Source organism: Balearica regulorum, chromosome 18 (assembly GCF_011004875.1).
Source record: "Balearica regulorum gibbericeps isolate bBalReg1 chromosome 18, bBalReg1.pri, whole genome shotgun sequence".
Classification (NCBI taxonomy): domain Eukaryota; kingdom Metazoa; phylum Chordata; class Aves; order Gruiformes; family Gruidae; genus Balearica; species Balearica regulorum.
The window spans coordinates 61,775-84,309 of NC_046201.1; the positions used below are offsets into that span (position 1 = coordinate 61,775).

A 22,535-nucleotide genomic window follows, 5' to 3' on the forward strand; every position below is an offset into this window, starting at 1 on the left:
TCAAACGGGCACTCCTCGGAACCCAGCGCAGCCGGAGTACCTCTCCGCTGCAGTGACCCACGGCGGGGGGAAGACGACGACGATACGCGCAGCCGGAAGGCTGCGGGCCGCATTCCTTGCCCGGCAGACCCCTCGCGGCGCAGACGGCCGGGAGGCCCGGACGGGCCCGGCGGGGCGGGGCAGGGCGGTGCGACGCGACGCGACGGGGCAGCAGCCGGTGCCGCCGCGAACGGCTCCTCCCCACGGGGGCCGCGCGACCGGCAGCGACGCCCGAACACAACACGGGAAGACACGGAGGACACGCGAGGCGACACCGCAACCGCGCGCCGCAGCTAGCCACGCGAGGCAACGCGCCCGTCCCCACAGCCAGCGCGCTCCGCCCCCGTTGCTACGGAAGTGAGGTCACGCAGTATGGCGGCTCGGAGCTGAGACGGCTGAGGGGCTGGTCCTGGGGGGGAATCCGTGTCCATCCTTCTCGGGAGCTGCGGCGACTGCGCTGCCTGTCTCGCTAGTATCGAGCGGCGGGACCAAAGCCGCGATGGCATCAGGAACTGCAGGGCTGTGAGGCAGCAGAGCGCGAGCCGGCAGGGCGGGCAGAGCAACTGAACCGGGTCGCGGACGAACCGAGCTGCCGCCATGGAGCTGAGGGTTGGGAACCGGTACCGGCTGGGCCGGAAGATCGGGAGCGGCTCCTTCGGGGACATCTACCTGGGTAAGGAGGGTGGCTCGCTGGGGACGTACCTGGTGGGTCTGTGGCTCAGTGGAGAATGTCGGGGGCCGGGCCGGGCTGGGCGCTGCTGGCTGCCGTGCCCGCTCCCAGCCCTCGGCGAGATTGGGCCGGGGGCAGCCCCCGGGACCTCATTTCACCCTGGCTGGAGCTCCGGCTGCACTGCTGTCCAAGGAGTGCCCTTTGATATGAAGTACCTTGCTAGAGTCACAGCAATAACAATTTAGTATTTCGTTGACATCATGTCCTAATTTGGACAGTGCGGAAATCAGGAATTCTAGCTTATTTAGCTGCCTGTTCCCATTGTTGTCTTGTGACCTTGGGCACCGTTTATCTTCTCATCTGTAAAATGGAGATAAGAGTATAAATCCCCTCATTTGAAAAAAAAGAAACCAACAAAACACCACCTTCAGAGGACTGTTTTGGGAAAGAAACATATGCATCAGGGTTAAATATCACTGCAGTGGACTAGGAAGAATTGCTGTCACAGGGATGTTTGTTTCTCCTGCGAGGCCTAAAAAAAAAAATTGCACAACTAGATTGCAGTTTAAAAAAAAACAACCTCCAGTCCTTCAAAGAATCATCATAGTTTGGCTATCCTGTTGCTTGACTGTTGCCCTAATGCCTTATTGCGTCCATCTTATTCTGCTGCCGTGGCTTCTGTGCAACTGTAAAATTTTCAATGTTGGCATTGTCTTTGCCAGTCCATTTATGTCACTCTCTATCATAATGGCTCACTGCTTAGGATTATGACGAGCAGTGGTGGGTACAAGAAGTTTTGAAAGGCGGTATTTTTAAAATACTCAGTATATTCTGCAGACTCTCAAAACGGTAAGAAATGGGTTAAATCCAGAGAAATATAGATTTTATATCCTGCCACATAGAAACAAGTAATTTGCATTTGAAAATTGCCGTAACTTAGGAAAGCAAGTTTAAAAAGAGGGGGGAGGTGGAACTTGCAGGGGCTAAGGTACATTAACTGCATACGTCTGGAGGGTAAAAACGTCACTAGCTAACGTATGTGGTATGTTTGGCAGTGTGCGCAGTATGAGAGGTGGTTTTTCTTCCTAGATAGCAGTGCTTCATGTTACAGCGCACAGCTGGCATTCCTAAATAATTTGTTAGCTAAAGCTGCTTGTTTACAGATAATGAAATACTGGTTATCTGTAATATAGATCATACGCCTGATGAAAAATCCATGTTTCTAGCTGAAGGCATGTAGTTGTCTAGAGGCAAAGAACATGATTCTTTGCCTCTGCAGTGCTTGCATAAAAGATTGAAGACTACTGTGAGAAAGATGGTGTCTCTCAAGAACTGAAGCCTTTTGTAGAGGCCCGTTGGGTTTGCCTACCGTTATCTGGTAAAACAGAGGCATTCGAAAACAATGCTTTTTGTGGTAATGAAATGTGATGTGGTTGGGGTTTTTTTTAAAAAAAACCACAAACCAACCAAGTTTCTACTTGGTTGTTCAGACTGTACAGTAGGATGTAAGTGCCTTAAAATAACTTTTTAAATTCTTTCAGAGATAATGAATTTTTTTTAAGTGCATGCCTTCTGATAGTCCTTAGTGAATTTGTAGATTACCTCATTGTAGATTTCCAGCTCAGTTTTATGCAAAGGAAGATTTGATTATTTTTGCCTGTTTCCAGTCCCCCTGTGTTTTTTTCCAATGCAGCTACGAGGGTGTTGAAGACATTACAGAGTGGAGGGAAGGGACCTTTTTTCTTCCTTTTTTTCAATCGGTTATTTGGAATATGGAGCCGATGACTCTCTCGTTATTAGCATAGTTCTTTCATATTCTTCCCTGTTCTCCCTCCTACCTCGAAATATGTCTTCTGGAATTTGGAACGGCCCCAGCTTTGCTTGCTTAGAATGGCAGGGTCTATGGGACACGATTTTGAAATGTAAGGTGCAATTGTAAATAAAGCCGTGTGGAAAACTTAAGGAAACTAGATTTTAGGAATATAGCGTACCTGCATCTTTTGAAGTTACCCTCCAGAGGAAAACGCGAAAGAAATGGTTTCCCAGATATTCCAAATAGTATAAAAGATGGACTAGGGGTGAGGGGGGATCAGAGTAAGCATTTCTTTTGTCGCTCGGTCCATGAAGTCAATGAGATGAGTCATTGCAGTCGCTGTGTTTTCATGATTTTTGCATTATGTATATATTTTTCTTAAGAAGGAGTTTTGGGTTGTAAACTAATGAAAATAATTTCCAGGGCTTTCCTTATCGTAGAGGATTTGGCTATTCCAAGTAAATTGGAATTTTGCATTTTAAAAGAATGTACTTTTACAACTCTAGGCTTTTTTTCACTTACAAATGGTGACTTCTCATTATACTTCTTGTTACTACTTTTTAATTATTGATTCTTCTCATAATACTGCTTCTTGCTCCTCCACGAATATTATTATGTTTTCCTTAAAATAAGCTAAGCTTTTGGTGATTACAGAGTTACTTTAGAAATTTTGTGCCAGGGTTTAAGTGGGGACAAAAGTCCTTACTTGGGGACAAGCACTGGATTGCTTGGAAGAATTATTTGTATTTTTGTCTCCCTCTCATCAGTTTTTCTGGACCCAAATATTTTAATTTCATTATTTTAATACGAAATCTCTTGTCTTGAAGGAGAGGGTTTATAGGAAGCGGAGTTTAGGCTCGGGATCTTGGCTATCTTAAGTGATAAAGACTTCTTGGGAAGAGCAACTATCCTAAGAAATGACCTACTAGATTGAGACCGTGGTCCGTGAAGTATCAGTTTAATACTGTGTTGAGCAGAACTTGATACTGATAATACAGGTCTTGATCCTCCTGTGCCGTTTTTGCCCTAATCAAACACAGAAGTCTGCAGCTGTCTATAAAGAGATGTGTCTTTCAGTGTACTTGGACAGCAATTTGTGTCTGTTTTGGATTGGAAAAGTTTAAAAAAAACCAGCCAACCAAACCAAAACCCCAAACCAACCACGTCTGTTGCTGATCACCCATAAGATAATATTGTCTTTGGTCCACACTTTCCCTGATCTTGGCTACTGTGGGATTGGGGAGAACAGGTAGTTAATGTAGGAACAAACAAGAAAGGTCGGGAGTTCTGTGGTTCAAAATCAAGATTGTTATTTGTTTGAGGTGGGGAGTGCAGTACTAGATCAGAAGATAATGCCTTCCTCCTTGTATTGTTGATCTGTCCTTTCACATTTCTGTGAATATGCTCAATAATAATAATACTCATGTGTGCAGCACACAACAAGACATTGTATTAGCCTAAAAAAAAAAAAAGCATAGTCTTGCGTGAACTCATAGGTAATTCCATGCATCATCAGTGCTTTGCAAAGTGAAGAGTCATGCCCATTTTGAGGTGTGGGGTATTAGCCTGTCTTTGTTAGCCTTGGTTAGCCTGACTTTATAGACAAAAGGCTATAAAGCACTGAAGTAGCTCCTTAATCTCAGGAACAAGATTTTGCAATTATAATAGTTAGGTGAACACGTTAGCTCAGTACTCTGTAATGGTCAAAGAAAAGCATATGGGAAAAAAATAGGTAAGCAGAAGAAAATTATGATTATGCACCTCTGTCTTAGTTGTTTTGTGACCCTCAAAGAGGGTGGTACGGAACTGGAAAAGGTATGGATAACTGAAATGGGGAATACTTAGAGGTAAATAAAAATTACTTCTATACAAAGAATGACAAGAGTTTTTGAACTTTGAAAAGAGTTAAGGGAAAGTGGAGTAGGGTACAAGTCTATGAAATCCTGAACATCGTGGAGAAAGTGAGTACAAAATTATTGTTTACCGTTTCTTTCCAAACAAAAACTAGCAGACCACAAGTTAAAAATTTAGGCTTTTAAGAGTGGGGATCAGGACAAACAGCAGGTGATGTACTTCATGCGATCCTAAACCATGAGGTAATGCAGAAAAGAGAAAGCAAAATTCTGAAAGCAGAGAGACTCGGCACTATGTCTAAAAAGTGTTACGTGTCTCCTTTTGCCAATTCCCGTTTCACTGTAGTTCCTAAGTTGTTTGGCTGTCAGAGTGTGTATCTTCTTCACTCAGTGTTTCTTTTTAAGAATGTCATTTTTTCCTGACGTATGTTTCAAGTTTGAAAGTGAACAGGTAAGCCAGTTTTTCAGTCGCTTGATTCCTGAAACAAGAATTTAATGAAATTTTTAAAGTTTTTTTGAGAGGACAAGTTCTTGATTCCTGATAATCTGCCCCCCTACTGGATAAAATCATGTGGTGTCAAAATACATCTGGAATATGTTGAGATTTAGGGAAGTTGTAATCTGTTTCCAAGGCATCAGAGGAGGTGATCTGAATTCCTAGCATTTCTTAGCTTGGCAGAGATACATGCCACAGCTGTAAACATTCATTATGAGCACTTCCACCACAAACTGCAAGTGGAAAGACACCCTTCAGAAGATACACTCGATTGTTGTTTTTTTAGTGGGATAGCACCAGTTTTGGCTTCCTGTGCTGCAGTGTCTAATAGCTTTCTCTTAAACTGCTAGTCCGTTGGAGACAATCTGTAAGATTTCAGAAGAATTTTTAGATGATCGTGGCTGAAAGTACTTGATATATCTCTGGATGTTTGACATTGAGTAGTAGTTTGTCAATATTTGTTTTGTTTCAGTCTTGACAAAGGAAATGCATCTTAAAAATATTTTGACCAATGTTTTAAATTCTTCCTGTTTTAGGAACTGATATTGCTGCCGGAGAGGAGGTTGCAATTAAGTTGGAATGTGTGAAAACCAAACATCCTCAGCTCCACATCGAGAGTAAAATCTACAAAATGATGCAGGGTGGAGGCAAGCAAATTATTTTTCTTCTTCAGAGATGTAACTGTTTTTTTATGTCTTTGATGTATCTGCCACCTGGAAGTATTTAATGGTTAAGATCTCTTTTGACATATAAGGAGAAGGTGGGAAAAGGTGGGCAGGGTAGGTGAAGAGCTACTTCAGCTCTTCTGCGAGCAATGTAGAGTAGCAGTTCCAAATCCACGGCTACCAAACTTCATGATAACCGCTGAGATCCTCCAATGCTGCGCACGGTCCCAGAATATTAGAATGTGAAAACCTTGAGGAACATGGAACAAAATTTGGTCCTGTCTGGCAGTATACTGATTGACTTTTGTTTCTCACCGGTCGATGAAAGACGGTAACCGCTGCTCTGGAGCATTTAAACGGACTTGCTTATTATAGTAGCACAATTCTAAACTTAGTAAATTCAAGTTAATTTTTGTTATATATGCTAGTATTCTTTCTTCTGAGTTAAAAATATTTCCTTGCTGTCGGAATTCTAAGGCAAAATAGCATTAGTGGTAGAGAACAGGAGTGAAGCAACTTCGTAGCTACTGTGTGGTACTCTACTAGGATAACTTAGCCGTATATTTTGGAATTCTCCAAAAGTAAGATTCCCATGCAGTTCTGGGACATAAACTCAGTGTAGTTAAGTTTTGCTTTTGTTTCATAGTCCCTTGAATTCTTCATAAATGAGGCTATACTTTGCATAAAGACTACGTTCCACGCTGTATCTCAAATGCAAAATACAGTAATTGTACATCTAGAAATGGATGATAATTTGCATTTAGTGTATTTGCATTGAGTTACTTTTTAATTCCTGCCTCATTCAGTTGACGCCTGTGTGTAACCTGAATAGCCTTCTTAAAGTGCTTCCTTTATGGGCCTACTAAGCCCATGATGGTGGTTTCTTTCTGAGGATGGATGCTGTGGAGGCAGGTGGCAGAAGGTTAAGTTTCCATGTGAATAAGGGTTTCGCTGTGAAGGGAATTCAGGAAAAAAATAATGCATATCAAGTAAAGGTAAGAGTTTAAAATGGGTGAATTATACTATTTCACTTCTATTGTGCTTTAACCCAGCAGGTGGCTCAACCAACCATGCAGCCGTTCGCTCGCTTCCCCCCCCGCCTCAGTGGGATGGGGGAGAGGATTGAGAGGGGGGAAGAAAAAAGCAAAACTCATGAGTTGAGACAGCTTAACATTACAGAAAAGAAAGAGAACAATAATAATAACGATGATAAAAGAGTATCTGAAACAAGCGATGCACAGCATAATTGCTCGCCGCTCGCAGACCGCTAGTTCCAGAGCTGCGGACCCCGCCCCCATCCACCTTTCCCCAAGTTATATAGTGTGCATGACGTCATATGCTATGGAATATCCCTTTGGCCAGTTGGGGTCAGCTGTCCTGGCTGTGTCCCCTCCCAGCTTCTTGTGCATCCCCAGCCTCCTCACTGGTGGGGCAGTATGAGAAGCCGAGAAGTCCTTAACTTGGTGTAAATGTTGCCTAGCAACAATCAAAACATCAGTGTGTTATCAAGCTTATTCTCATCCTAAATCCAAAACGCAGCGCTATACCAGCTACTGGGAAGAAAATTAACTCTATCCCAGCCACAACCAGGGCAACTTCCAAAATCCATAAAATTAACTCAAACGCATTTGAAAGTCTGAATAAGGCTCCCTACATACAGGTTTAATTAAAAATATTTGACCGATTTTACAGTTTTGTGTGAAATAACTTTCTTGAGTTTGTCCACAAAGTGGGGCTAATTTTAGCTCTTTCAAGCTGAACGTATAACGCGTCTCATAAACAATGCTACTTTGGTAGAGGTTCACCAAACAGCAAATACAATGGGACTGGAGAAAAGACAAGAGTATGAAGCAAGCGTGAAAATTCATTGCAAATTGAAATGCAAGAGAGCTATTGTACGGTGATCTTGCAGGCTTTGAATCTAAGAAGTTAATTTCTAAGGCCTGCTTCAGTAATAATATTTAGCGGCTTGTCAGTGTCTTTATTTTCAGACTTCCCGTTCGCTCCTTATTGCCATCTTGGAGACTACACAAGTATTAATACTTGTAAAATGCTTAAGGTTCAAATCCAGCAGAAACGCTGAATGCTTTCAAGTTACAAGCTAAGCACAAAGATGGGGAGGTTTCTGGGGAAGAGCAAAAAGGCTATTTTTAGACCACTGTTGCTATAATTTAATATTGGTTCTGCTGTGAAATTATGAAACTTTTCATTTCAGAATGGCTGAAGGTAGCATAAAGTATTAAGCTTCACTGTAAATACAGTCATTCACAGTAGTGACCCTCTTAGAATTCATCTAAAGAGCCTGGAAGATTTGTGTGTATGAACTGTATAAATCAAATCATTATGCTGAATAAATTGTCTCCTTTTTTCTAGTGGGTATTCCCACAATTAAGTGGTGTGGAGCTGAAGGGGACTACAACGTAATGGTGATGGAGCTGTTGGGACCCAGTCTGGAAGATCTCTTCAATTTTTGTTCCAGGAAATTTAGTCTCAAGACGGTCCTATTACTCGCTGACCAAATGGTAGGAAACTGCTTTGTTGATCTTGATGGTACAGTATGTTAGGATATTAGAATTTCCCAATTAAATTGAGAGCTAATAACCAACTATGTTTTATTTCTGTAATTTAGAGGTGAATAGGCTGTATCATTAGAGAAAAAACTCAGAATTAGTTTTGTTTCTGTAAATATAAAATGTCCCATCCAAAGTAATTACAAAGTCTTAATTTGATTTTTAAAAACCTGGACCTGTGCTGTTTGCAAGCGAGGTGTTGCACTGCTCAAAGACAAAGAAATTCCCCCAAGAAAGTTTTGGAAACGAATGTAAAATAGACACAGATAAACCTCTCCAGCTCTTTCCCTGTTACCTTCTAAATTATGTTCTCTTTAATGCTCTTACCCTTTACAATAAAAAGTTTCTTTACCTCTTTTATCATTAAGACAGTGTTGCTAGTGTTTTTATAATAAAAAGGGTGTGTGCCTAGTCTCTTGACGATTATTTTTTTTTTCTCTGTATTTAGATTAGTCGAATTGAATATATTCACTCTAAGAACTTCATCCACCGAGACGTGAAGCCAGATAACTTCTTAATGGGCCTGGGGAAGAAAGGCAATCTTGTCTACATAATAGACTTTGGATTAGCAAAGAAGTATCGAGATGCTCGAACTCACCAACATATTCCATATCGTGAAAATAAAAACTTAACAGGAACTGCCCGTTACGCATCCATCAACACTCATCTTGGAATTGGTGAGCTGGGGAAAGCAATAAATAAACGTTTTAAAAGTGTCGATGCACATGGTTTTAGTGCAAGTAGATGTTGCTTTATGGAGGCATAGAAGACAGTCCCTGTTTCTGGCACTAACAGTGCAGCATGCTTGGCCTCGTATCTCTTGATTGGGTGGGATTTGGTTTGTAATTCTCAGGAATGGCACTTTTTTTAGTAACTGCAAGAGTGATAGGCTTTTTCTTGTACTGGATGAGTTTATCATGGGCATAGTAACTCTGAGCTATCTCTTGTTTTTCTAAGGGTTTTTATGACAGTCTTGTTGCACAGTCTTTTGTTTTTTCAGTAGAAAATGAAACCTAATGAGTCCACTTTTTTATGCTGTTGTAGAGCAATCTCGCAGAGATGACTTGGAGTCCTTGGGCTATGTACTGATGTATTTTAACCTGGGCTCCCTCCCCTGGCAGGGACTGAAAGCAGCAACAAAGAGGCAGAAATACGAACGTATCAGTGAAAAGAAAATGTCTACACCCATTGAGGTTTTGTGTAAAGGATATCCTTGTAAGTTACTCTTTTGTGGCCCTAGGCTTACATGTTCATGTTTTAGTAGTATTTCTTTTTTCTTTACACTGAATTCTACCAGTCTTTTTTACTTCTCGCGCTCCCCACCCCTTGGACACGTCTGTGATAAAGATACTGTGCTTTCAAGACTGGGATCTTAGTGTTCATAGACCATTTCTAGTTATCCGGTTATCCCTTGTCTTAACTATTAGTAAACAATCATTGTGGTGCCATCGAGTTGAAGGGTGGCTTGGTACGTCTGATTACCAGGGTATTGAACATGCATGTGTCTATGCTGGCTGCATAACTCTAACAGACAAATAGCTTTTTTGAGAAACTACCCGTTTCTTCATACGTGTGGGTACTGTTTATTGGATGAATCGGGTTGTATAGTCAGATGCACCTGTTATTGCAGTTGTTTCACTTGGGAATTGTCATTCCAGGTTCATCTGGTTTGGCATGTTGATGGTCAGCGTCTGTGAGAGGCATAAGAAACCCTCCTATATCCTAGCATCATGCCTCAAAGCTGTTCTGTTTATCAGTTTGGTATTTACACCACAGTAATAACTAAGCAGTTTTGAGCCTTGCAAAATAGTACTTAAATCTGTTTTAAAACTTGTTAACATTAGCTGCCATCAGAGAATATTGTTGATCTTTCATTAAGAGTTCTGTCTATTCTTTCCGTGCTCTTGGCTTCGGTGGCTAGATACGATAACGAGAACTATAGTTTTTGTTAGGGTTGCATGAAAACTTACTGTCTTTGATCTGTTTTAAATGTCACTTGATACGTGTTCCTTTACATTCATTAACTATGTTTTTTCTCTGGGCTTAACAGGCAGGGAAGACTAATCAACGTTTCTTGTGCTGTTTGTTAGTATTTCTTTCTTAATGTAAATTATTAATAGTTCAGCAAGAAACACTTGAACTCAAAAGCTGGTATTTTGATACTGCTAGTATCGCTAGCATATTAAATTCACAACTATATTCATTTTTTTGCTGTGTAACTAATATTTCGTGTGCCATATTAAAAAAAGGTGTTTGGATTATTGCAAAACTAAGAGAGTAGCTTTACTTACACAAGAAATTTGTATGAGTCCCTTAGTTTTTGCGTGTTTTGTGAGGTGGCAGAGATGAATCTTTATGTGACTTAACAACAAAGGTATGCTATTTGGTGTCCCGCAAGAAATTGCATTTAAATACCATCAAAGCAAAGAAAGGCCAAAAAAATCTCCTTTCTTTGCTCGACTGTGGTTTTAAACCTGTCCTCCCCCCGAACTGTTGGTTAAAGAACTCTAGTATTGGGTCCTCTCTGCTGTTGACAAATGAGATCTTTGCCTCCTCTGTGATAGACAAATAATTTTGTTTTCAGGTTGACTTGATAGATGGGCTATGGTGTTGCCTTCAGTAGATTTCTAGTATTAGGTCATTGTTCTTATGTTTAGGAGATTCCCTGTTTGTTGGGTTTGGGGTGGTTGGGGTTGGGTTTTTTTATTCAGAACTATAAAAAGCAAATGTGAAGCCGAAGGACAAAAACAGGCTTTCTTTTATTACAGCTGAATTTGCCACATACTTGAATTTCTGCCGTTCTTTGCGTTTTGATGATAAACCGGACTATTCCTATCTAAGGCAATTATTCAGAAACCTCTTCCACCGACAAGGGTTCTCCTATGACTATGTGTTTGACTGGAACATGCTGAAATTTGTGAGTAGCTGGCATAGCTTTCTAAAACTTTTTCTTTTTCTTTTTCTTTTTGCTGGTTTTTTTTTTTTTTGTTTTTACTACATTGTTAGTTTTGAGTATCTTAACTGATACTGTGAGATTGTCTTGCCTTTTTCCTCTTGGAAGCTCTGTCGTCTAGAAAAAAAGATCAGGAAATGAAGAAAAGCAGGAGATACAGGAGCCATGAGATGGGAGTTGAATGACAACTAGGTTGAAGTTACAGGGTTTTAAACGTGTAAGGCTTCTGAGATACTTCCTTCAGGGCAGTCACCAGGCTGGATTGCAGAATTACTGTTTTCACCCATCTTGATCTTCAGCACAGGTTGTTTGCAACTGTCGAGGAGGTGTCCAGCCGCCATAACAGTATGTGTGTACATTAGCATTTTGGAGACTATCCCACCAGTTCTATGAACAGAATTTATGGCAGTTCTCAAGAAATTTTACCAAAATAATTAATGCCCTAGCAAACTTCAATTCATGGGTTGTCCCTTTTTTTATTTTCAGTATTTTTATCTAAATATATAGTTGTTTGCTCCATAATCCCCCAAGTTGTTCACTAGTCTTGACCCGTAGGGTGCAAGCAGAGCAGCTGAAGATGCTGAACGTGAAAGGCGAGAACGAGAGGAAAGATTGAGACATACACGAAATCCGGCTGTGCGTGGATTACCCTCCACTGCTTCTGGCAGGCTGAGAGGAACGCAAGATGTAGCTCCTCCTACTCCTCTTACCCCAACTTCACATGCTGGTAAGTAAGCAAGTACCTGGATAGATGCACCTTGTAGACTACTCAAATTTGCAGTTTGTTCCTGGTCATTGGAAATTTGAAATAAGAATTAGGATACCTGAGTGGTATTTGTCTCTGGTCAGGGTTTGGGGTTTTTTGATTGGTTTCTTTCCCCCTTTTCAGTAGGTTGAAGGTAATTGCATGCAGTCATTACCTGCCCATTGCTACTTTTATTTCTGTGAACGTAAAACAAAGGCCTGGATATCTCTTGTTTGACTCTGTGGAAGTTTTGTATGCTAACGGCGAGAATGTAGTTTTTCCGGTGAACATGTTGTAATCCCACTTCTCGTTACGAGAATCTAATGTGTTTTTTCTCACAGCCAACACCTCTCCTCGGCCCGTATCTGGTATGGAACGAGAAAGGAAAGTGAGTATGAGATTGCATCGTGGTGCCCCAGTCAATATCTCGTCGTCTGACTTAACAGGCCGACAAGATACCTCTCGCATGTCAACTTCGCAGGTAAAATAGATGTCTGTGTAATGGAAAAATGAGGGCAATTTGATAAAGTTAATTTGCCAAAAGAACATACCAGCTAATTGATGTGATTTCGTACTGATTTTGCAGATGATGTTGACTCGTATAAATACTTGACACTTTAACTGAATGTTTGTGATGTGGCTGTAAACTACTGTAAAGAAAAAAAATTATTTTTGTTTTTACCTTGGCAGTAATAAGCATAAAGTACTCAATACAGAGTCATTGGTGTATGAGATGATGCAAAATCCTAGAGATACAGCATTTTTACCTACAATTATGGTGTTTAGCTCCTTTGCTCATTTAATTTCTTACTCTGCTTCCTCACTGATAACAGATAGAAGTTAGAGGCAGTTTTGAGTCATGTTTCCAAATCAACAGAGCAGAGAATATTGGTGCAGAATAGACAAGAAATAGTTGGTGAAGAACAGAAGAGTGCAAAAGTGAAGAAATGTTGTACTGCAGTACTGCAATTTAGAGCAGATGATAAGCCACATACGTGGAAGATTTGTAGGTCACAGAAGGCTCATTTGAAGAGGATGGCAGGAGGATGAATGATAAGAGTGGTTCATAGCCACGGTCGGCACCGAAATCATCCTCATTGGTCACAGCGACTTAGCAAAGAAGTTTTAAGGAATTCTTCTTTTTAAGACTGACTAACAATGTTTAAATATATTTTCAACTCTTTATGCTATAGCTGAAACATTCCTTTTTCACGGTATTCGCACAGACTTGTCCTCAGTAGTGTGTGGCCTGGCTTTGTACAGCTTACCTTCAGTCTTACCTACAGAATGCGGAATTGTCTGTACGGTAGGCATACTGTGACGTTACTGGGAGATCAGTCTGTTACAAGGACTGGTGCAGTCGCCGTGGGGTTTTTCCATCACGCCTCAACGCTGTGCTGGAGTTCTAAGTGCATAATATTTGCCATGTACTTGTTGTAGTCCTCGTTGACAGAGCATATTGATGAAAATTAACTCAATTCCTTTTGGCTTCATCTTTTAATTGGCAGAATTAATTATTTTGTATACTACGTGTTCTTACATATAAAAATCTTACTGCTAGAGGGAACGCTCTTTTAGATGGAGACCAGGTGGGTATCTCTAATGAAGACCGAGGGTGAACCGGATTGGAGAAACAGTTCTGCCATAACAAAAGCAAAGTGGGATTTTTTTGGATTAGTTTTCAGATGAATGAATAATTTCAACATGTAGCTGCACAAATGTTTGTGCTTGCACAAGGGATGAACAGTTCGGGAGCAGAAATGACGAGAGTAGGAGACAGGTGAGATTTTCTGTATTGGCTTTGGTGGCAATTTTTGCCAGCTTAAATTGTTCGCTGAACCGCAATTCTTGCTGCCAGAAATTCTCACGTCGAAGTATTTTATGCTGAAGTTTGTTAACAGTATGAAAACAAAGCGGGCAGAACTGTGCTTAGGTATGGATCTTGTAAATATGCCTAAATACCTTATAGAAGGATGTAAAGAAGGTGCAGCTAGACTCTTCTCAGTGATACCCAGTGAATGGACAATGGGCACAAATTGAAATGTAATAAATTCCATTTAGACATAAGAAAAAAAAATTTACTGTGAGAGTGGGCAAGGACTGGAACAGTTTGCCCTAAGAGCTTGTGGAGTCTCCCTCTTTCAAATTACTTGGAACCCAGTGGGACTTTGTCCTGAGGTGGCCTGCTCTAGAAGACTGTGCTTCAGGTAGTGGGATTGGACTAGATGATCTCCAGGGGTCCCTTCTGACCTCCTCTGTTCTGAGGGGCTGTGATGCCGAGTTCCCCCTGAACTTTTACTCAAAGTGTAAAGATGGTTTCCTGGTAAAGTGTGTATGCTCGGGGTTTGTCTCTGGAGTTCTGAGCAAATCTCATATGCGTTGTCGCTATTACCAGTCAGACAAATAATTAATGGGAGTAACAGAAATAAGTGCAGTGATGCTACTTGACTATGTTAGGAGAGAGTATATCTTTAATTTTTTTGCTTTATTATGGACATGTAGCTCAGTGTACGTGTGATGCTTTTCTAAACGTTGTAAGGTACAAGTAATCCAGGTGGGTTTGCAGATACGTTTTGGTTCTGCCTAACTTGTAAAATGGGAATACTCTGAGATTGTGTAGGATGGTGGGTTTTTTTGCGTAGTCTTTGAATATCCAGATGTATAATTTGTGGTGTAGGCCAACAGTACAGTCTGGCTTAATGGCACATTTCCGTACCTGCCCTTTTTAACACTCTGTTCCGAGAATAGAATCACTCGGTTGACTTCTTTACAATCCCAATAGCTGCCTAGTCGGGATCTTCTCCGAGTTCGTTAGAATTAATTATTCATCATCTGTTGTCTTCATTTAGTTCTTATCAAGGCAGCAAACCACTGCTGGTCTCCACTCATGATGACTGAGTAACAGTGTGTGACTGTAGTATAATTTAAACAGCTTCCCATGGGCCTCTCAGATTTGGAAGGCAGGAGAGATTTACTTAGACTACCTTGTAACACTTCCCCTTGAGCTCGTTAGAGAAAATTTGCTTCTCGTTTTCCCGGTTCTTGCTTACTCCGTAGCAGGCAAGATGGCTCAAGTTGCACGTTTTCATAGCTTATGCTCTTACTGTCTTCATAACGTTAAAGTGGTTCTTCCATAATCAGAATTTATCCTTAGATGTTAACCAGGTTACCAATTAAGGCCATGGGTTTCCCATTATCTTTATATCTTGTTCTTAGCCAGGAAAACCTGAAGTATTCCACTTGCATGACAAGGTTAATAAGGAGAATTTTGATTGGCTAGGTGTAAGAGTATAGAAAATCATCCATACCACTTCTTATGAGGAGAACAGTAAAGAACAACAACTGTTTGTCCATGCCCGTTCCAAGTGTGTTAGTTTCCTTTGTCTTAAGTAAATATGTTCAGGAAGTGCTTAGATCATACTCCTGGTAGAAAGCAGTTTTTAAAGTTTGCTATGCAGATCTACAGATGTCTTATGTTAAGAACAACATTTGTTAGAGTTGTTATTTATAACTTGATAAATTAGCTTTGTTATTTTATTTGGATGCCTTGGTTTGGTAAGGCAACATTGAGTCTGTAATCTCCATCATCTAGAGGAAGGGCTGCTGCTTGTTAAACTCTGGGCAATGGAAATGTGCAGAGGTTACTCAAAGAAATAATGAAAGCTACTTACCTCTGAGTAGAGTTCTTAAAGATGACTTGACATTTTTATCTTTCTTTTTTCCAAAATGAGTTCCGATCAGCTCAGACTGAAACTGAAAACTAAGGCTGGGAATGTGGATAATATGAACCAAAATTCTCTTACGGAAAAACAGATCATCTCAGAGAAATTTAATACTCATGGGAAATCGGTAATTGGTAAGGATAGCAAAATAGGTGTCATGTATATTCCCCACCTCCAAGGTATTGTCCACATAGTACCTAAATCATTCTCACTGTAAAGACTAGCTCTTCATAATGCTAAGCAACAAGTGTTTATTGGAGCAACAGCTAGCATGTTAACGAAACAGTTTGTGAAACTTAAGTGTTTCTAATGAAATGACATAAATTCTATGGCACACGTTCAGTATTTTTCTGAATTATATGGAAGTGAATGCAACAGCTAAAAACCTGCAAGTTGTGAGATGTTTGACAGCGATAAACATTAGTAAGAGCTGAAGCAGTCAAGTAAAGCCTATTCAAATAAAGTGTGTATTACTGCAGTACTCCTGATTAGGATGAAGGAGTGGAGCCCATTGTCTTATGTATGGGAACTATATCTCTGGTAAGCAATGGCATAATGTTGGGAGAGGTTAGTGTGATGTCATAATGAAAGGGCATAATTTCATCCTTGAATCTTATGTATGATACAGTAATGAACAGAAATGGAGAGGTTATTTCATGTCATTAATGAGACGGATGCTGGAATATTATACTTAGTTCAGTTCTCAGTATCTTAAATTGTTGGAAAACTGTAAGTAACACAGAGAAGAGCCATAAAAATTGAGCTTTGGAGAACAGATTGTACAATGCAAGAGTTTCAAATCAGTGTCTTTCAGTTTGTCTGAAAGAGAAGAGCTCATCTTGAGTTTGTTGTTGTAGTATTTTGGAAACAATGGTTTTAACAGGAACTGACATTTATGCAGAAAACATATGTGAAGAACCTCTTGCTTAAAATTAAAATTACTCACATTTAAAGAAAAGCGAAACAGAGGTCTAAGTGAAGGCACTTAGCCACTGAAACAACTTCTAAAACAAGTAGATCGTATGTCCCCTTTGCATCAAAACTGGATTCATTTCTAGGTGGTGTATTCAGGTCTAAAGCAAGCCTAAATTACGGGTCTCTGTGCAGTGAAGGCTTGGGATCTATGCTGGGCAGAAAATCATACCAGCTGTTAAAAGATCCTTCTGCTCGTAAACTCTGTGAATGAATTGTTTGCTAAAGTCTCCTTTACGTAGTCACTCTTTAAATGTTAAGAAACGTGGTAAAGGAGGTCTTGAGTATTCCAGTAAATGCTACTTTGAGTCAGTTCTGTCAGTCATCCCAAAAGCAGTGATCATCTCAAGAGTCTACTTATGGGTGAGTAGCCTTCATTTCCTTTCACAGAAGATTCGATCTGACTGCTCATGGTATACAGTAAGTTGTTTAATTTTTTTTTTCCCTGAATGTAGCATGTTCAGCACCCAACAGTCAAAGCTGTGCATAATTCCTACTGGTAATAGAGGTATTATCTCTGTAGTTAGAAGAAAAGATTGGAATGCTGCACAAAGAAATATTTGATTAAGTTTCTTTGACGGGAGAAATTTTTGGAAGACTGTAGCCAACGCTGGCACTGAACACTCAAGCGTTGTGCTGCTTCCCTGGGGAAAAAAGCAACATACTTCCAGTACCTCTGCATTTTCCATCTCCTCATGAGCAAATCTTTCTCCATATATCCATCTTAATAGGCATCATGTTCTGCGTTGTTCTTCTGACTCTGTCAGCTTTCTTTGAGGGATGATGATTTGTTCCTTTTACCTAGCTCTTAATATGATAGAAATGTCTTACAGAGGTCTGAAATCAGAGCTCCTCAAAAGATACATTTGCTACTGCAAGTTTAGGTTGGATATTTGTTAGACATCTTTATATATTGGGGCAGTGGAACTGTTACAAATTGCTGTCTTTTCCCCTACCTCAGAATAGCATTCCTTTCGAACACCATGGCAAGTAGCTGCTCGTCTCCTTTCGTTGGAAGGCAGCACTGGGTGAGTGCTTCTCGTTAGACACCAAAACTTTGGATGGGGTGGGGAAAAAAAAAATCTTTGGAAACATCCGACTTTGCTTCTTCTCCTCACGTTATCTCGTAGTTGTACCTGTGTCTTCCAGTCAGATGCTTGACGAAGCATTGTTTTTTCTCTAACTTAAAAGTAAATGTCCTTCCAAAAGTTGAATTATTGCTGCTGTTCCACTTGGACTCTTAAGCAGAATTGACAAAAATAATGACTTTAAAAGTCCCTAAAATCGTTCAAGCGTCAACAATAAACCAAAATAACCAAGTCTAAATTTTAGCTGTTTGAGAATTACGTGTCTTTCCAGGGATGTTCATGCAGCGGTGTGTCATCCATTCAAAATCAGATCTGCTTCAGAATCGTAAAACCAAAATACTTGTGTGAAGATGCAATTGACTATATTACTCAAATGAGGCTCTCTGTCTTGTCGTGAATGGAATGTTCTACTACAGCCGTATCCATTTTTCACTGGTTTATATTCTTCTCCATTCCTCATGAGCTGTCATTTTAAAAATGTTCAGATCTATATTTAAAAATGTTCACGTACTAATGAGAATAGTTGGAACATGAGCATCTTGGAGGTAGACAGACTTGGATTTGGGTATTTAGAACTCCTTTCCACTGTTCAGTGCAGTAAAACTTTCTGCCTTTCTGTGTGCGGCTTTTGGCTTTTTAGTCTGTTCTGCTTTTGGCAATAACAGGTTTCATCAGGGAAGTAACAAGTTTCAGTTGGAATCTGAACCTTGATGGCTGAAGGATGCCTTCTTAAGTATTTCAGGAGCTTCTTTGCTTTGCTTCTTATTAAAAAAGGCTGTGAGATTTTTCTGTTCCTTAATAAATTCTGTTGTATAACTCCGTCTGCTGCCTCACTTTCTCTATAAAGCCTAAGCTTGCACTCATACTGTATCACTAGTTGGTGAAGAATCCTGCTATTCCTCTTCAGTTTTCTCCTCCCGCTTTGTGTGCTTGGCTGACTGTGCACAAGCTGCTTCGTAACCAGTTTGTAACATTAAAAAGATCCAATTGTAAATGGCAGCTTAACACTTTAAAGTCCAATTATCAAACTGTAGTCAAAAATTAAAAAAAAAAAAAAAAATTAAAAAAGGCCAACCTAAAGCTTTGCATTGGAAAGCTTGTGTGCAGGAGACGTGCAGATTCTGGTCTGCTCAGGACTGTGTCTGCGTTGGCCTTTACTGTATGCCTTACTATTTGTAGCTGTTTACAACTGAAATTAATACTGAATACTGATTCAGCTACTTAAACGTTTCTCACTTCTTAAATTGCAGTGATGTGTGGTCGTTTTTCACTTTCGCAGTGAAAGTGTTATTGAAACGATGTTATACTGTTACTGAAATAGGTCAAGCCTTGGAAATTAATGAAGTCTCTTTTAACACAATGTCCCATGAAAAATTAAAAGCCATTGAAAAGAATTATTTTTTTTAATCCTCTTATTGGGACTTTTTTTCCCCAAACGTAATTATTCATTGAGTCTATTTCTGCACATTGGTAGTGTTTTCATCTGGTTTGTTCTTTCTTCTGTGCATGTTTATGCTCTGTTTACTTTTCTTCAAAACATCCCCTCTGGCTGGAAAGGTGAATTTTCCATGTTAACTTCTAATAAAGGAGGAAAATACAGGGAACTTCGTGTAGCTACAGGTGGGTGCGAAACATTGTATATAGCTCATTGGATTTTTAAATTCACGCTTACTTTTGGCAACGAATTATTTTAAAGTACATTGAGAGCCACTTGTATGTTAACTGGAAGAGTATGTGCTGATGTTGTCTTGTTTTTTGACTTTGGTAGATTCCTGCTCGGGTAACTACCAGTGTTCTCCAGTCTGCTGTGCACCGATGAAAATTATTTTGCCGTGGAGGGCAGATAATGCATGGCTGATCTCCTATGTTACCAATGGCTTTACTAGCAAAAATACCCTAAACTAGAGCGGAAACATTACAATTGCAGTTCTCCATGTGACTTAAAAAGCACTTGGAGCAACATGGACAGACTCCAGCAGCTGCCATTACAGGACGCTTTTGCCAGAAACCCAATGACCTTAAGAGAACCCTGTGGTAACAGGGCTGGAAAAGAAAGATGGTTTACAGAGTTGACCGCCTGTTATCGGATGGCCATTTCAGTTTTCCTTCCACAGGCGGCAGACTTTACCCCGTTTTTATTATTCTACTGTAACTATAAATCTTTTACTTGGTTTAAGAAAGTTTTTTGTATCATTTTGCTAAAATTATTGGCTTAATTCTCTGTAAAGAACTCTTGCTTTTGTCTGATTTAAAAATGTAGAATATAAACAAACCTAAACTAAAGACAATGACTTGAAATTTCTTGTTTAAAAAAATCAGTCTGGCAGGGAACATGTAAATGAATCAAAACCATCTGACTTTATTTAAACTGTTTACTGATTTGTATGGTCCTATTCTGACTGAGACGGTTTTCTCATGAAAATTTTAAAACTGTTAGAATTTTACTTTGCTGTTTGCTGTCTTCATTCACACTTAACATTTGACTTTCCGCACAATTCCACAAAGGAATTTTTAAGACTCGTGTTCTTTTTCGTAAAAGAGGAGAACTAAATATCCTGCAGGAGAGTCTAAGTATAGTAGAGATGATGATAATGAATTTCTTTTTTTGTAAAGAATATGAAGGACAAAGTGAAAGACTCTGGCATTTGAGGGATTTACAATTTGAAAGCTTGTCCTGTCTCCCTGCTTAGTTTGGGTAAATGGATATTTTCAAACATAGTTTTTATTGGTAAAATCTTGTTTCCTGCACTCTGAGGCTGGTTAGCTTGGAGGATATTGCAAGTAGAAAATACACGTTGCTACTGAGTTTTCAGTGAATTTGCATGTTTCATTCAGCATCTATGTTTTTCTAAATAAATACATAAATTGATTCAGGCCTTCTGTTTCGTGCCAAGACTCAAAAAAGGAATTATTTAAAAACAGACCAACAACGGACAACCTATTCTTGCTGTGAAATCCTGAGAATTGTTACCATTCGGGTGCATACCATATTTAATTCTTAACTGCATTCGACCTGAGTATGCCCAGAATCGTTAGCTAGAAATGAATGATTCAACATGCTTAGGTTGTCCAAAAAACTGTTGCAGGTGTTGTTATCACCTGTTGGTTATGGAATATGGAAGATTCTTCATGTTGTTTGTTACTGTAAACAGTCTCATAAAATAAAAATAGGTATTCTGTCCTCACAGTACTTGGAACAGTATCAGAAGTACTGTTTATACTAGTATGACTGAAGTAATGGGAAGTTTCATGTTGGAAATGAAAGTATATACAGAGATTTTGTTTGAACAGTTAGGTATTTTCAGAAATTCTTCCCTGCTCGAAAACAAAATTTTTTAAAGGCCTATTGGTCTTCAAAGTTTTATGAAGAGTAATTTTTATTGTTTTGGTGTTTACAAATTCTTTTTTGCCCGTCTCAAAAGTCCACGTATTAAATATTAGTCACTCTTCTTTGGATGTTTTCAGAACATTAGCTACTTGTGTGTACTCTGGGTCTGACTGGGGAAACCTGTGTTTGGGGAAGAGTATAGTGGAAAAGCTAAAGAGTTTGATCCATGGATAAGTTTGCATAAGAGAATTATTTCCTCAGTTACTGTAAACTTCAGTATTTTAGGCATGTGCACTACCATTTGAACAGTTTTACACTTCACTGTGCTTTCCTTGTAAATATCTGTGGTTAATAATGTACTGTTAGAGGGACTTACAAAGGCAGCCTCTTTATTCTCTCTGTATCTGGAACATTAGATTGCTGTACTATACTTAAAAGTTGACTGCAGACTTCTAGAATTGTACTCACTTGTGGGCAATTTTTGTCCGTCATAATAGTTAAATACCATCATGCGGAAAATAGTTAGACTGTCTATATAAACCTGTGTATCAGAAACCAGTATCTCAGAGCACTTCATTTGTACTACCACTGTATTTGTGTACTTTAACAATTGTGTAAATACATTCATAATAACTTCTATTCTTCTTTGGTGTAACTTACTTACAATGAATCCTTACTCTTTACTTGGGACAACTACTTCTGTTGTTTTTTGTTGTGTTTTTTTTTCCTTTTCTTTAAGGGGTTTCTGTACCTACAAAGAGCATTGTCAGTTGCAAACATTTGAAGACGTTGTTGTGGTACTAAAACTTTCACTGAACAATTTTAGTAGTCGTGATCAGAACGCAGCAGCTAGGGTATACAGGAAGAAAGAGAACGCATTCATTGCTTTGCTTACAGAAAGAAAGCATGTCTTTTGTCTCTTTAAAGGTGAATGTTTTTGTTTGGATGTTGCTTCTTTTCCAGAAGTCTTTTTTACAAACACTTTCTCTTATCAAGTAATACATTGGGTTGATAGGAAGTATGGGAAGAGAATTGCTATTGAGACTTGATCAGTTATGGGAGCTAGGTTAAAAGCAAGAAAAATATTGAGCTCTACCCACAATGCTCTGTATAAAAGTCTATTCATAATCTGAGGGCAAATCCACCTTCAAGAATCCTCCATGTGTCTGACTAGCAGGCCTTTAAAAGTTGGAAGGATATTTAATTTATCCTCACGGTTTTCATTTAGAACTGGCTGTGTGTTTCTATGTGGAAAATACCACCTGTGCTGCTGTTTTACATAATCTTGATGGTTACAGAGTCCCTGAATTCTTTGTGGTACAAGTACCTTGAAAACAATTGAAAATAAATCCTACGCTTCAAGACGGATATTGAGTAAAAGCATTTAAGGAGTTCATATATTCCATGTTAACTTCATGAAAGTACTCAAAATCTCCCTTGGAGGAAGGCAGGTAGAACTCGGAGGCATCTCATCCTTCATTCTCCAGTGGGGAAAAATACCATAAGCACAACTATTTGTTGTCTTCGTTTCCCCACATTCCAGTCCTCTGAGTGGCAGCTCCTCCATAAAATCTGGCAAAGGCAACACTTTCAGAAATTTAATTTCCCGACAAGAATCTTT

The 22,535-nt window shown here is 39.6% G+C and overlaps 1 protein-coding gene across 4 annotated transcripts; it reads left to right on the forward strand.

The window, feature by feature from the left end:
- The first annotated feature begins 572 nt into the window (after positions 1-572).
- On the forward strand, positions 573-21,607 carry CSNK1D (casein kinase 1 delta). Of its 4 annotated transcripts, XR_012838209.1 has the most exons (11): positions 573-712; positions 5,408-5,518; positions 7,910-8,058; positions 8,555-8,783; positions 9,151-9,321; positions 10,875-11,023; positions 11,615-11,786; positions 12,146-12,285; positions 17,460-17,526; positions 17,858-19,206; positions 19,355-21,607. XR_012838209.1 is itself a non-coding variant. In XM_075770290.1 (10 exons), exons 1-9 carry the CDS (start codon positions 637-639, stop codon positions 17,490-17,492), a joined length of 1,230 nt encoding a protein of 409 aa, XP_075626405.1. In that variant the 5' UTR covers positions 573-636; the 3' UTR covers positions 17,493-17,526; positions 19,355-21,607. The 4 variants fall into 4 exon arrangements, 2 of the variants coding, with proteins under 2 accessions (XP_075626405.1, XP_075626403.1); XM_075770290.1 differs by lacking the exon at positions 17,858-19,206; XM_075770288.1 differs by lacking the exons at positions 17,460-17,526; positions 17,858-19,206.
- The last annotated feature ends 928 nt before the right edge of the window (positions 21,608-22,535 follow it).

Bases quoted from the DNA above. Each gene is read 5' to 3' on its own strand.
- CSNK1D (XM_075770288.1), top strand. From the start codon at position 637: ATGGAGCTGAGGGTTGGGAACCGGTACCGGCTGGGCCGGAAGATCGGG. The intron at 8,059-8,554 runs GTAGGAAACTGC...CTCTGTATTTAG, and splicing joins TATTACTCGCTGACCAAATG to ATTAGTCGAATTGAATATAT. The intron at 11,024-11,614 runs GTGAGTAGCTGG...CTTGACCCGTAG, and splicing joins ACTGGAACATGCTGAAATTT to GGTGCAAGCAGAGCAGCTGA.